This window comes from Homarus americanus, unplaced genomic scaffold, assembly GCF_018991925.1.
Source record: "Homarus americanus isolate GMGI-L3 unplaced genomic scaffold, GMGI_Hamer_2.0 scaffold22250, whole genome shotgun sequence".
NCBI lineage: Eukaryota > Metazoa > Arthropoda > Malacostraca > Decapoda > Nephropidae > Homarus > Homarus americanus.
The window spans coordinates 11,315,448-11,328,947 of NW_024741189.1; the positions used below are offsets into that span (position 1 = coordinate 11,315,448).

The 13,500-nt window shown below is 36.3% G+C and overlaps 1 protein-coding gene across 1 annotated transcript in view; it reads left to right on the forward strand.

Moving 5' to 3' along the window:
* The window catches only part of LOC121875794 (uroporphyrinogen decarboxylase-like), a 14,828-nt gene continuing 1,328 nt past the window's right edge, over positions 1 to 13,500 (forward strand). Inside the window, exons 1-8 of the mRNA XM_042380496.1 lie at positions 1 to 344; positions 2,618 to 2,726; positions 4,972 to 5,150; positions 6,573 to 6,734; positions 8,130 to 8,291; positions 9,630 to 9,767; positions 10,455 to 10,622; positions 12,991 to 13,139. Of these exons, the coding sequence (XP_042236430.1) occupies positions 333 to 344; positions 2,618 to 2,726; positions 4,972 to 5,150; positions 6,573 to 6,734; positions 8,130 to 8,291; positions 9,630 to 9,767; positions 10,455 to 10,622; positions 12,991 to 13,139 (1,079 nt within the window). The 5' untranslated portion in view covers positions 1 to 332. The remainder of the gene's footprint in view (positions 345 to 2,617; positions 2,727 to 4,971; positions 5,151 to 6,572; positions 6,735 to 8,129; positions 8,292 to 9,629; positions 9,768 to 10,454; positions 10,623 to 12,990; positions 13,140 to 13,500) is intronic.

The following is a 13,500-nucleotide window of genomic DNA, read 5'->3' on the forward strand; positions in this document are numbered from 1 at the left end:
AATTCTAAGGTTCATTAACAACAATTAACTATATGGTATTGATCAGTGGTTAAGAAACATATACATTTCATCATTTGGGATGACAGCGGAACATCATCTGACAATTTATATCTGAAATTTTAATCCAATTTTGCAATCTGAACAGCTGCGATGATGAACACAAACAAACAGCTGGTCCAGCTGTTGTGTGACGGCGTGACTTACTTCTACTGCAGCAGCCACCGTATCTCACCGAGGCCGTGACTGGCATTGTTAAGGCACTGTCATACAAGATTTCCCCAGCTTCCAGTTGCTGTTATTAGTTGTTGCTGAATATCTTCAATCCGCTCATTATGGCTGAAGAAGTAAGTAATAGCATTGTTCTTTGATAAATTTGCAGTTTCAACCCCAACTACCGGTCCGACTAATTACCCAAATGTAGCCGCAATGAAGTCAAATAATGGTCCTACATGAATAAATCGGACTGCCAATCACTTCTTGACTAGTATTTGGTATCACGAAGTCACAAAAAATTGGTAAACTTAATTTAATCAGAGTTGTGTTAGGTTAGGTTAGGTTAGGTTAGGTAGCTCACAAGTAATTTCTCCGTCTTGAGAAGCACCTTGTTGTGGCAATACTTGATCATAGAAGCACCTGTAGACTTTGTGATGTTCATGTGTTCTTTTATCTTGGCTGCATCCTTCTTGAATGTCCTGATTGTAGATTCGTTCACACCATGCTGGCGCTCCAAATCAACCTGTCTTGTTCCTTTCTCCAACTCTTGGATAATCTTGTATTTAATTTCGTAGCTTAGGGCACGTCGTATCTTCTTTGGCTTAGGGCGACTAGGTCCAGGTAATGCAAGGTTTCTTTGTGGTGGTGGTGGTGGTGGTAGTCCGGTGGCAGCCATTCTTATGGAACAATAGATACCGATATACACGGTGTAGCCGGGAGGGGTGTAACTGACGAGGGTAGGTCAACGGGCTTCATCGCTCCCGCGGCGGGGCATGTCATATTATATTAAACCAATCACAGCTAGCGGGGGAGGGAGGTAAGGATGCTTGGCCCAATCACAGTCCGATACGTCATATGACGTCACCGATAACGCAACAAAGACATACACTGCGCAACCTACTCGCGCCGCTTACCCAACATGGCGGGAGAGATGGCAGGAGGTTTGAATCCAAAAATGGCGCGGCGCGACATGACCCTCAGCCGCTCTCTGCGTAAAAGAGTACATGCACCGCTTAAAGTGAACATTCCGGGTCTGGCAGGGTACCGCGTAAACTTGGAAACACGTAAAAAAAAAATCGTAAAGCGGGGTAATACTGCAGTTCACACAACTCTGTTAGAAAGTCAAAGCTATGTTTTTTTTCTAGTGTATTTTTGTGTATTTTGATTTCCGACAAAATTCATGGCCAAGCGAATACAAAATACACCAAAAACACTAGAAAAACATATGAACCGAATCCTTTTTTTGGATGACCTAAAATAACCAAACCTAACTCTCACCCTATGATGGAGTCACTTTTTTCTTACCTTATTGGCCTGATTCTGGTTCGTCGTCGGATTCTGAGATCAGTACAGGTGGCTGACGCTGATGCCAACTATGTTGGTCTTGACACTTTAATGAGATCGGGAGAACACCATGAGATCTAAAAAATGCTATATAGCTTGTTCGTTTTTTTTTTTTTTTTCCCAAAACGCACAAGTAACTCCATATAATTGAAGTGACACCTATTGCAGACTTCAATGGTCGGAAATGAATTTGAATTTCTAAATATAAAAATTCCGCGAATTAAACCACAATTAATTTTAATTGGTGGCAAAAAACACTTTTGATTGGCTGCGTGATGTGTACGGGAACGCATGCGCATGAAGATTTATGAAGGAGACACGCTGAGTGGGAGGTCGGGTAGGCGAATATGGCAGAAGATTAATGGAAGAAAATAGAGAAAGATTTGGCATGCACTATCTCCGTTATCATATGTTTGCGACGGTAATGTAATAGAAGAAAATTATCTTAAAATTAGACGTCTTTGTCGAATATGATAATAGATTTGGAGTAGGAAAGTTGTGTGAACTACTGCAAAATACCCCATCTTCTTAATTTTAGAAGGATATTGTGAAAACAACATTTTGCTTTAAATATTGGTTCCAGTCTCATGAAATACTGAGGGTCTATTGAATATGGATTTATTTATTTTTTCACTGCTGCTCTGTGAAGTTGAAAAATTTGGGAGCAACTGTTTTACATAACCAATGATTCATACACATGAATACTTCCCAGCATCCTTTTCATACACATGGAAATTTTAGTGAAATCACAAAGAAAACAAAGCATTATTAACTCCACGGACTGTATGTTTATTTACCCATAGTAATATTTTCACAAAAGTGGCACCTCTAAGCTTTTGGGATTGTGTTCTTATTTATAGAACAGTCCACATAGCATACTGTACCATATATAGTACAGTACATTATTCAAATTTATCAGCACCATATGGTACTCAATTTTCCATTCCTGCTAAAATAACTAATTTTAAGTACGTGCAGTGCTGCATTCATTTTTCTTCACTCATCACTAATATTGTACAGTACTGTAATTGTAAAATTCACAAATTATATTTTATTTTAGAATGAATTTCCTGCCATGAAGAATGACAGACTACTGCGAGCAGCACGGGGAGAAGAGGTTGATGTGGTTCCTGTGTGGGCAATGAGACAAGCTGGACGATACCTTCCAGGTAAGTTACAACTTGGTGAAATTTTATATTTAAAGTCATTAGGAACACCAGAAGGTATTTTGTGACTATTGTAGAGTAGTAGAAATAATAGTGATATCTCCGTTAGCTGGAACAATTGGTGCAGAGCACTTCCGGGAATGAGATATTGCTGGGTAACGGAAAAATTTTCTCTGAAGTTCCAGAAATTGCCCATTATATCATCTCTCGAACCTGGAAAAGTATCCCGCATACCCGAAATTTTTCGGGTACCAGAAAAATGTTCTCGGAATTTCCTGAAAATGCGCTTGATTTTCATCTTTCAAAGTCTGAAAAACTCTCCCATCCGGAATTTTCCAACATTTTTCAGGTATCGGGAAAATGTGCCCTTCAGAAAATTTAAATTCCGTCTATCGGAGAGTTTTGGGTTTGAGGGATTCCAGCTAACGGATATATTACTGTATACATAGTACGGTATTAATATTTAAAACAAATTCAGTACAATTGTCATACATGTTTACAATTGGTCTGGCATGTACTGCATACAGACATACAGATATTTGATGAACAGTTGGGGAAAAATCAACTTCCTACACGCCCAGTGACTGGCTGGTGGTACTTGGCAATCCGTTCATAGTAAGGTGTGAAATTTTATGAATGAACTCGTCCATTTGTAACAGCGATTGTGATTGGTTAACATATTTTTCCCTGTATATATATATCGGTAAATACAATTTAGGATGAATTATTATGCAAATATCCTTCAATTAATGACTTTTACTAGAGAGCCTCACAAAACTTTATTCTTCAGTGTGATTGAAATTATTATTAAGTAGTAATCGCAGAATAGGCAAGCCTTGTAATGATGCAATGTGCATGCGTTCAAGACACTGCAAGGCGATGGTCTTAATATCGCCAAATGGTAAACAGTTAAAGGAAAAGTGTGTGGCATCAGCATTAAATCATTCACGCATATGCAAGATATCAGTTCAGATGAAAATTTACTGGTACATTTTTAACCATTTTCCAGAACTAGTTGAGTTTTGACAGGTGTACAATCATACTCTATTTACCCTATGTGGGGAATGTTCAGAAAAATCTTGGTTTGTTGCCAGCCAGGCAATTTTTACTTACCGTGGATGAGTGGATTTTTCCGGCCAAGCCAAGAGAAAACAGTTATCTTTTATTTATAGTTTATGAATTCGTCCTCATTGAAAGCAATTCTTTAAGACTTTATTCCTGTATTAGTAGTTTGACAATGATCAGTTGGGTGTTGCATTGACAATTTTAGATAATGCTTTTAGTTTATCTTCTTGAGTGATGGGATTGATTTTAAAGTTAAATGGTCCTTTAGTTTATACTATAAGTCTGGTGCATCTATGTGGGTTAGATTGTTTCCTTCAGCACCTGTTAGTTTGTTTGTTAAAGATGTGCAGGATTTACTTATTACTGTATGTATCACTTGAAGGTTAGACACCCCAGCTTATTTCACCTGATAATTAAAGCATCCTAACACTAAACTTATCAAATCTAACTTCAGTCCCCAGGTAGCTTTAATTAAGATGGTTCATAGTTAATTAAAATATGCTAGGGTGTCTAATCTTCATGTGATCCCAATTTTTTTAAACAATGCTGTCATTCCAAGACTGGTAGTTAATATTATGTCAAGTGCACTCAACTTAAACGTATCAGTTTGAGATAGTAGGCAGCTACCAAACAGGGAGGTACTACCGCCTGGGAAGATATTGGAAGCATAATGTAATGTCTAATGGTAGACCCTGCTGCCATATGGCATCACAAAATTTTTTACCAAGTCCCAGGTTGCTGACCTGACTTTCTGCCTCATTTACACACAATTGCAGGGTTTCAATTGTTTCTCTTACTTTAACAACACAACATGCATACAGTATATAATTTCTCACTATTGATCTTTTTTTAATTTTTTTATTTATTTATCCCTTATTATTGTTGTTGATATTATCATTATTATTATTATTATTATTGTTGTTGTTGTTGTTGTTGTTGTATTGTATTTTGACTTTTTATTAATTTTTTTTTTTATTATTATATTTTTGCCCCCCGGTCCTGATGTGGGTCGTTGACTTGTGCCCTGGTGGGCTAATCCCATAAAAAAATATATATATTATATGTATATAATTTGAAATATCAATGAGAAAATGTTAATTTTATTTACATAACACTTTTTGTGCTTATAGGAGTGCAGGAGAAAGTGGTAGTGTCCATTACAGTACTGTATTTAATTTTTCAGAATTTCGAGAAGAGCGTGCAAAGTGTGACTTCTTCACAATGTGCCAGACACCTGAATTGTCATGTAAAGTTACTCTCCAGCCATTAAATAGGTTCCCCCTGGATGCTGCAATTATCTTTTCTGATATCCTAGTAATCCCACAAGCATTAGGCATGGAAGTGGAGATGCGACCTGGGGAAGTAAGTGTCATCTGTGTTTCATAGTTTGGTTTTGATGCAATGTTTAACATTTTAATGATTAAGTTTTGCATTTTAGTTGGTGATTTAGTTTTTTTGCTCATACTGTATATTAGCTATGATTGGTATCACTTCTGGTTGGTATTTTGTTGGATGCTCATCAACTCAGAGAAGTGAGGATTATTCATTGACAGTTGGGATAATTTATCTGAAATATAAGTAGAGTATATATATTTTTTTCTCCTTCCACATCCTTTTATTATCATTAGTTATTAATATTGTAATTTGTTCATGTATGCCTACCTATTTGTTACAAGACTTACAAAAATAATGATTTTTAAACTAGAATGTCACAAGCAATATTTGTGGCTCAGGGTCTATTACTTCGCTACCTCTTGGTGTTCCCTTAAGTTTGATTCCCTCGCTTTCCCAGCTGCAGTATGGAAGAGATAGGTACCAGTAGGCATCAGGGTGAAACCTTATATTTAGTCCCATAATGGCTGTTTATCATCCTTCCAGGACATTTGTATGATTGTCTGGGTGCTTGTTGTTTGATTTGTGGGTCTGTGGTTCCCTGTGTGTTGTGTAGTCTATGATGGGTATGCACCTCCAGATGAGGTCATTAACCTCATTATGCCTTATATATCATCCCCTGGAGGCCCCCACATTGATCTGAAAAAGTTAAAGTGGGTTCCAAAGGCCTGATAGCCCATGAGAGGCATAATAAATACAGCACAGTGAGGACAAAACTTGAGGTACACAAGGAGACAATGAGACCAGCACTGTACTCAACCTTTTTTTCACTTTCCTAACTGTAAAGTTTGGTACCTATTCTTCAGCTTGGGCTTGCCCACTCAGTGGCCCACCACAACATTCAAACGAGCAACCGTTGGGTCAGGAGGCCTAATTACATTTTTATTTTGCCACACATTGTTGTATGTTTTGTGATACAGCCATGGGGTTATCATTATTAATTTTTTTATTACTGAACTTCAGTTTCCACTGTGTGAGCTGATTGCTGTGATTATAATTAAATTATCTCCTTATTTTAATGATGGTGATGATAAATCCAAGTCTTTTCAGAAAATTATTGTCCACAATATTGTACTTTATTTGACTAGATATTGATTTTGTGGCTACACCTTGAATTACTGTTTTTTTTTTTTTTTTTTTTACACACAAGTGCTGTATAGTCAGAGGTGTGTGTACCTCCATGAATTTCCCAGTTGGTGGATTTTGCATTTTATTAACAAATTTGATAGTTTTACAGTCATGCAATTTCCAAAAAGAGTTGACTCTTATAAGTTTGTTTGATCTGATTATCTAAAAATGAGCAGTATTTTCTGAGACTTTGAAAATGAATAACTTGACATAATGGTGTCATGTGAAAATTTTATTAAATGTGAACATTTCTCCAATGATCAGGGTCCTGTCTTTCCTTCCCCTCTTCGTGGACCTGAAGATCTGACCAAACTAGCGTCACCAGCAGATGTATGTTCAAAACTTGAGTATGTGTTTGATGCTCTTACACTCACTCGTAAGGAACTTCAGGGAAAAGCACCTCTTATAGGCTTCAGTGGTGCACCGGTAAGAGTCACAAGTTTTTTTTCCTGATTCATATGTATAAGTGAGAGTTTAATAATGTGCAGATAGGGTGTAGATGTGGAGCCATAAATATATAAATTATATTTATAGAAAAATAGTCACATGGCTTGACTCCAAGGATTTTCTTCTTAGCCCATACTCATTCTCATTGGATAAATTTGACCTGCCTAACTGAGCAAATTGTTTTAAGATTTGTGGAATTTATGAATTTTGCCTTTTAGTTGCATTGACAATAGGGCCAGAAAATTTATTGCATATTGTTTTGACTGATAACCTTTAGAAGTCCCAAAGTAATTCATTACTTGTTGAAACATAGTAAGATGGTCTACTGTATCTTGGTCATTGACTTTCTTGATTCTTAATCTGTTTCCTAGTATTGAATTGAAGCAGTTTCTTAAATGTGTAATGTAACTTATTGTGAACACTGTTGAATTAATGTTGACTGAGTTTTTTTATTATTGAAATATGGGTTCTTGAATTAGCAAGGTCAAATAATAAAAAAAATTAATGGCTTGGTGCTTGGCAATTTGGTCTATAGATATATGAAGATTGTCACAATAAAATTTTCTTATTAGCCAGATAATCATCCCGTTAATGGAAGTCCACCTCAGAGTACAGTACTGTATAAGTTTGTATGAAAATCAGATACTTTACAGTACAGTACTTGTGATTTTCATTTCTTGGTTGCATTTTATTATTCTTGGTAACTTATGTCCTACCAGGTATTTCTCTTGTATAGCATTTGTATATTAATGCATTATATTTTAGTTAGCTATATTATTTTACTCATATTACATTTGCAATTCAAGACAATTTTGATATTCATCCTTAATACCTGTAATATAAGACAAGTGGAAGTGAATTAACACTCATCGCAAATGTTATTCGTGGATTTGGCGATTTGCAGCCATTTTGAGAAACTAACCCCTGCGAATTTGAAGGGCCTACTGTATATGTAAATAAATTAGATTTTCCTCGGTGTTTCTGTTGGTCTTATTTGCCGAGGATTTTATTCTTCAGCCATGACTGAGTATTTGGGAACACCTAAAGAGTATATCATGGAGTCTACCCTACTTAAAAGTGAGAATAACAATATCACTATTGTCCAGCGAACATTTTCACAAAAAAAAAAAAATTCCAGGGATGAGACAATTTATCTGGGTACAATACCTGGAACCACTTTGTACCAATTCGGGTAACGGTTGAGATTGCTGTGCAGTAGAACCATAACTGATTGAAGAGAACATATATCTTTTGATTTTGTAGATATTTTACTTTAAAAAATCAAATTTGAAATTTCTGATGAAAAATGAGAAGATCCATGTTTTTATCACCCGCATGAATGAAACCTTGATCACTATTGTTTTCTTCTTCCAGTGGACAATAATGGCATACATGATTGAGGGTAAGGGTTCTAAAACCATGAGTAATGCTAAAGGTTGGTTGTACAAGTATCCAGAAGCGAGCCACCAACTTCTGAAAATAATTACAGATGCAACAGTTAATTATCTTGTTGGCCAGGCAAAGGCTGGAGCTCAGGTGAGAAACATGTGTATTACAACTCATGTTATATCTTTCTTAATCTTAAGACCTAAAAGTTCTTAGTGTGGAAATGCTTTTATATTTTTTAGCAAGATCAAACAAAATATTGGAAGTCATAATTATTATCATAAATTTTTTACAACTATTTTCCATGCTTGCATGGGTTAACCAGGATCATTTGATGGCAGCTCCCCATGCTGCACAGTCTCTTGCTATCTCTCTTGTCAGGTTTTTTACTAATTTTGTTTCTTACAACTTCTCCCCATGTGATTTTTGGCCTACTCCTGGCTCTCCTCCCCTCCACATTTTGGCTCATGCCCCTCTTGACCTAGTTGGTCTCATCCAATATCTCCACATGCCCAAACCATCTCAGCCTGCCTCTATACAGAACGTCAGCAATACTGTACTACCAGTACCCAGCCACCCTCTTTGGTCTGAACTGGGCCTTCTGTCTTTCAATTGCACATTGCATATCCACTTTACCATTCTCACTAAAGCTTGCTGAAGCTTGCATATGTCATCCACTTTAACTGCCTATGATTAACTTCCATACATCATACTTCTCACATAAGCTACATACATCCTTCCTTTCATGTAGAGGTCCTTTTGCTGTCAATAAAGGCATCAATTTCCTAAACTTTCTCCAGGTATTTTTTAATCTTGCAGCTTAGCAGGCTTTAGCACCCCCACTGGTATCTGATTATGGCAACCAGATAGCAGAACTCATCAACACAGTCCAGGAACATATCCCAAATGTTGAGTTTCTCCAGTCTTGGTGTGAACACAGAGTTACCTGCATGTACAGGACACTTAAAATTAGCAACATCCTGTATTTTGTCTTATACTCTACTGTTCTTCTTGTATACTCAACTTCCACACTCATTGCACATTATATTGGGTTGCTGCTAACCATTTTCTGACACACCATACATGGCCATTTTCCACTTCCTCATCCATACCATTAATCAATACTTTTGTTTTCATCCCACTCACTTTCAGGCCCTTTGACTCTATTCTATTTCTTATATTTCTCTATCGCCTCTTCAATCTGCCTTCAGCACTACGTCATCATCATATAACAACTCCCGGGGTAGACCAATCCTAAAGCCCCTCGATATTGCTTCCAGTACCAGAATAAACAGAATGGGGCCAAAGACAGGCCCCTGATGGACCCTTTATATCACTTCAAATTCCTGACTTTCCTAACCATTTATTCTCACAGAGGTTATAAAAATTATCAGTTTCTTTAATTAGTATATTTAAATTAAACAATTAATTCTAATTGGTATGTAAAACTTTTATGCTATACTTCTTGTAACAAGTTTCATATTACAGATACTACAAGTGTTTGAGTCACATGCAGAACATCTAGGACCAGATTTGTTTCGAAACTTTGCATTACCATGCTTGAAGCAAATTTGTGATGAAGTTAAAGAACGTGTATCACAGCTTGGCTTGAAAAATATTCCTATGGTGAGTAATTAGCTTCAAATCAGATGTGAAGGCCAGCTTGGCCTATATTCCAGTATTGCTAAACAAGTTTGGAAACTACTGTAATACTAGACTTCTGTGTCACCAAATTTCAGACAAATATTGTAGGGTGTATATAAAAAATATATTGTAATGAAATTGGAGAGTTTACAAAGAAATTACTTGGAATTTTACTTATTGATGAGCGTAAACTGTCACTAGAGGGGTGGTAAGTTTCCAAATTTGGTGACAATCGCCAAATTGGTAATGGTGCCTCTTACTCTTTCTTATGGAAGACAGACACCACTTTATGTAGTTTTTTGGCTTTTATCAGAGCATTTTCATAGATTTTACATGATATTCTGTTATTAATTTAAAAATTGGTTGATAAAGTTATGCCTTAAAATGTAAAACAGAAGGTGGAAACACCAAACAGCTGGCCAAAACATTCATAGATTTTGCATAACCATTCTAGAACTTTTGATTTTCTCCTACCCCCTTTTAAGTAGTACAATAAAAAAAAATTCTATTTGATATCCTACAATCCAGATTATGCACTCTTAACTGGACAGCCAGTGGATCCCTTTCATTTTTTCCTTATGCTGGGCAGTTTACCTAAATTTATGTAAAAAAAATTCTTATAATGAAGAAACATTTTCATAAGTCATCCAAATATAATTTTATTTCCAGATAGTGTTCCCAAAGGGTGGTCATTTTGCCCTAAAGGATCTTGCTGCATTGAATTATGAAGTTATTGGTATTGATTGGACAGTGGATCCCATCTTAGCTCGACAAATTGTTGGCCCAAATAAAACTCTTCAAGGGAACTTGGATCCTTGTGCTCTTTATGCAGATAAGGTTAGTTCTCAGTTTGGTATTGTTATGGACTCAAAATCAAGGAGGCTTGCTGATGTTACATTTCAGTTAGAATCCTGTTATGCTGGCAGTAAACTTTAAACAAATTCATGTGCTATTATGCCGAGTTAAAGAAGGGTAATTCAAGTAGCTGAAGCAGCAGACACATGACCTATTTTCTATTTTTTACAATAATAGTTTGAGGGACCCTTCAGTCTGACAAGAACATTTGGAGGATATGTATGAATGTTAACATTGTCATACAATAGGGGCATTTTAGTATGAATAAATAGGTATTCCTGAATTTACAGACATCCAGTTAGGATTTAGTACAGTAGGATTTTTTTTTTTACATTTGACTTTTCAGGAATGTAACCCGGATGTAAATTGAAGGAGGCTTGTTTTAGTATTTCGAAAGAAAAAGTCTAAAAGAATTAAAAAATGACATGGGGCTTTTCGGTATGAAAATACATTGTCCTGGAATTGAAAATTAACGCAACTTGTTGAGTACCGTAGCGTCAAATTGCAGAATACCAAAAAACAACACCCAAAAGTTTTTCCACCTGCATACAGGTAAACCTGATATATGATATCCTGTTCAGTGAAATTTCGCTTTAACAGTGGTTGTAAACTAAGACCATCTCACTATATACGATAAAAAAAATTGGCTTCAACAATATCCATCGCATAGCCATCAATATCCATTGGTTGGATTTTTTTTATCTAATGCAAACTATGAGTTGTATATACTTCAATTAATCACTGTCCTACAGGGATTCCGCCAAGGCAGATTATATTTTTCTACATCAAGTCAGTGAAATTTTATAAGGAAACAATATTTAACCCTATGTACGATGCATCTCTGCCTTCACTGTAAGCCTACCTGCGCTCCGCTACACGGTCAACCTGTGCTCTACAGCCGTTTGATTCTTTGTCGATTGTAAACCTGCCATCGCATGATTCCACGATTATCAGCCAGCATCGTACATTGTACTGATCATGGGTGTTTTTTCTTTCTTTTTTTATATATAGTGACAACAGCACTAACATTTAGGTTGAACTGTGTTATGGTGACTGTGAAGTGATATTTCTGTGTTTTTGTGACTCAGGTGCATCAACTGTTTTGAAAATGTGAGCAGTGTCAGCTGCTATCATTGTTTTTGTTATTGTTCGCTCTGTTTTTGTGATTGTGAAGTGAGCAGTGTAACTTTGAAAATGTCTGGGAAGGCCAAGGCATCCAAGACAACCGTGTCTCTGAGGTGAAGCTCGACATTGTGAAGTAGTATGAGACTCTCCAGAGGTTGTGTGGGAGTCAGAGACATCTCCACTCCACCTACAAGAATCCCTTTAGCCTCGAAGGGGACATGTAATGTTGATCAGGCTTCTTCTTCAGGATGTGATTAGTGTTTGTTTTGTAATGATAGTATTGTAGGAATTGTTTTGTCGGTTATACACGTGTGTTTGGGGACTGGCTGGGAACATATCCCATTGAACTCCATGTTATAATGCTCCCTCTCAACGATAATTCATCTAGCGATGGGTTTTTCATGAACCTAACCCCATCATTTATCAAGGTTTACCTGTATTTTTTCTCCTCCAAATTTCAGTATAGCTTCTCTTCAACATGATGATAAAGGATCTGGAGTAAAAAAATATATGTATCTTCAGGGGGAATGAATGCCCTAGACCCATGAAAAATTGACATTTCTATTACTAATTAGTTACTTTTTTTGCATTTTCCTGTGATTGTGGAGCTACTACTTTTTGCAGGGATTCATTGCACTTAGAATCTTACAATGGGCATTGTGGCTTCTCTGTCATCAATTTTCTTGTCAGATATCCAACAGTTTTTCTATGTATTGTGTTCGCTAAAGACAAGTGAAATAGTTGCCAAATTTTAGGATATCAAGCAGTGAAGTTTTGAAATTTGAAGAAAAAACTATGCGAAGAAACTAGGAAAAAGGTAAGGGCATAAAAACTCAAATTTCAGCTTAATACAATTAACAAACCCAGGAACACCCTAATGCTTTACCTGGGGATTGTATTCTACAACTATTGTTGCTATAATTTCACCGACTTTTGAGCCACATTGGTACCCAGAAATTAAAAAAGATGTTCAATATTATTCTTTTATACATGAGCTAACTCAATAATTCTGTCATACAGTACAAAAAGGAGACCTTCAGCTCTATGGTATTTTGTTATAATCTTAATCTGTTTACTTTTCCATTTATTAATGTTGTTCCATTCAATTTTAAGTAGGAAATATCTTCAGTGTGTATTTTGACCATCCCTGTGGTACTGTATATGTTTTGTTTGATTATTTAGATTGTTGCAAGTTTTCATTGAAAAGAGCTCTATTATTTTCCAGAAATCTATTGATGGTGCTGTGAAAGAGATGATACAGAAGTTTGGTCGTGATCGCTACATTGCCAATCTTGGGCATGGAATGTACCCAGATATGGATCCAGAGCATTTAGCAGCATTTGTTGAAGCTGTTCATAAATACTCCAAGAAATGATAAGTGCTCTTTATAAATATTCTGGGTGGGTCAGAGCAATCAATAAGTCAGTATTGTTGGGATCGCTACTAAGATATGGGGTCATACCCAATCTTTCAGAAATTAAGTAAAAAATAAATAAAATAAAGGGTTCGTGACTTACTGTCTGCACTGTAGATCGTATAACGAGGGGTTATTGAAAGTAATTATTTTTATATGATTTTGTTGTTATTTTTATTTGTTAACAGTTTTGGCTGTACTGTATAGCTAATTAGTTCTTGATGGTCGGGTAAGTGAACCAACTTCTGGCCACTAAAGCTGAGGTCACACTAGAGTTTCTATCCAGAATAAATCCACTGTAGAATTGATTTTTAAACGAAC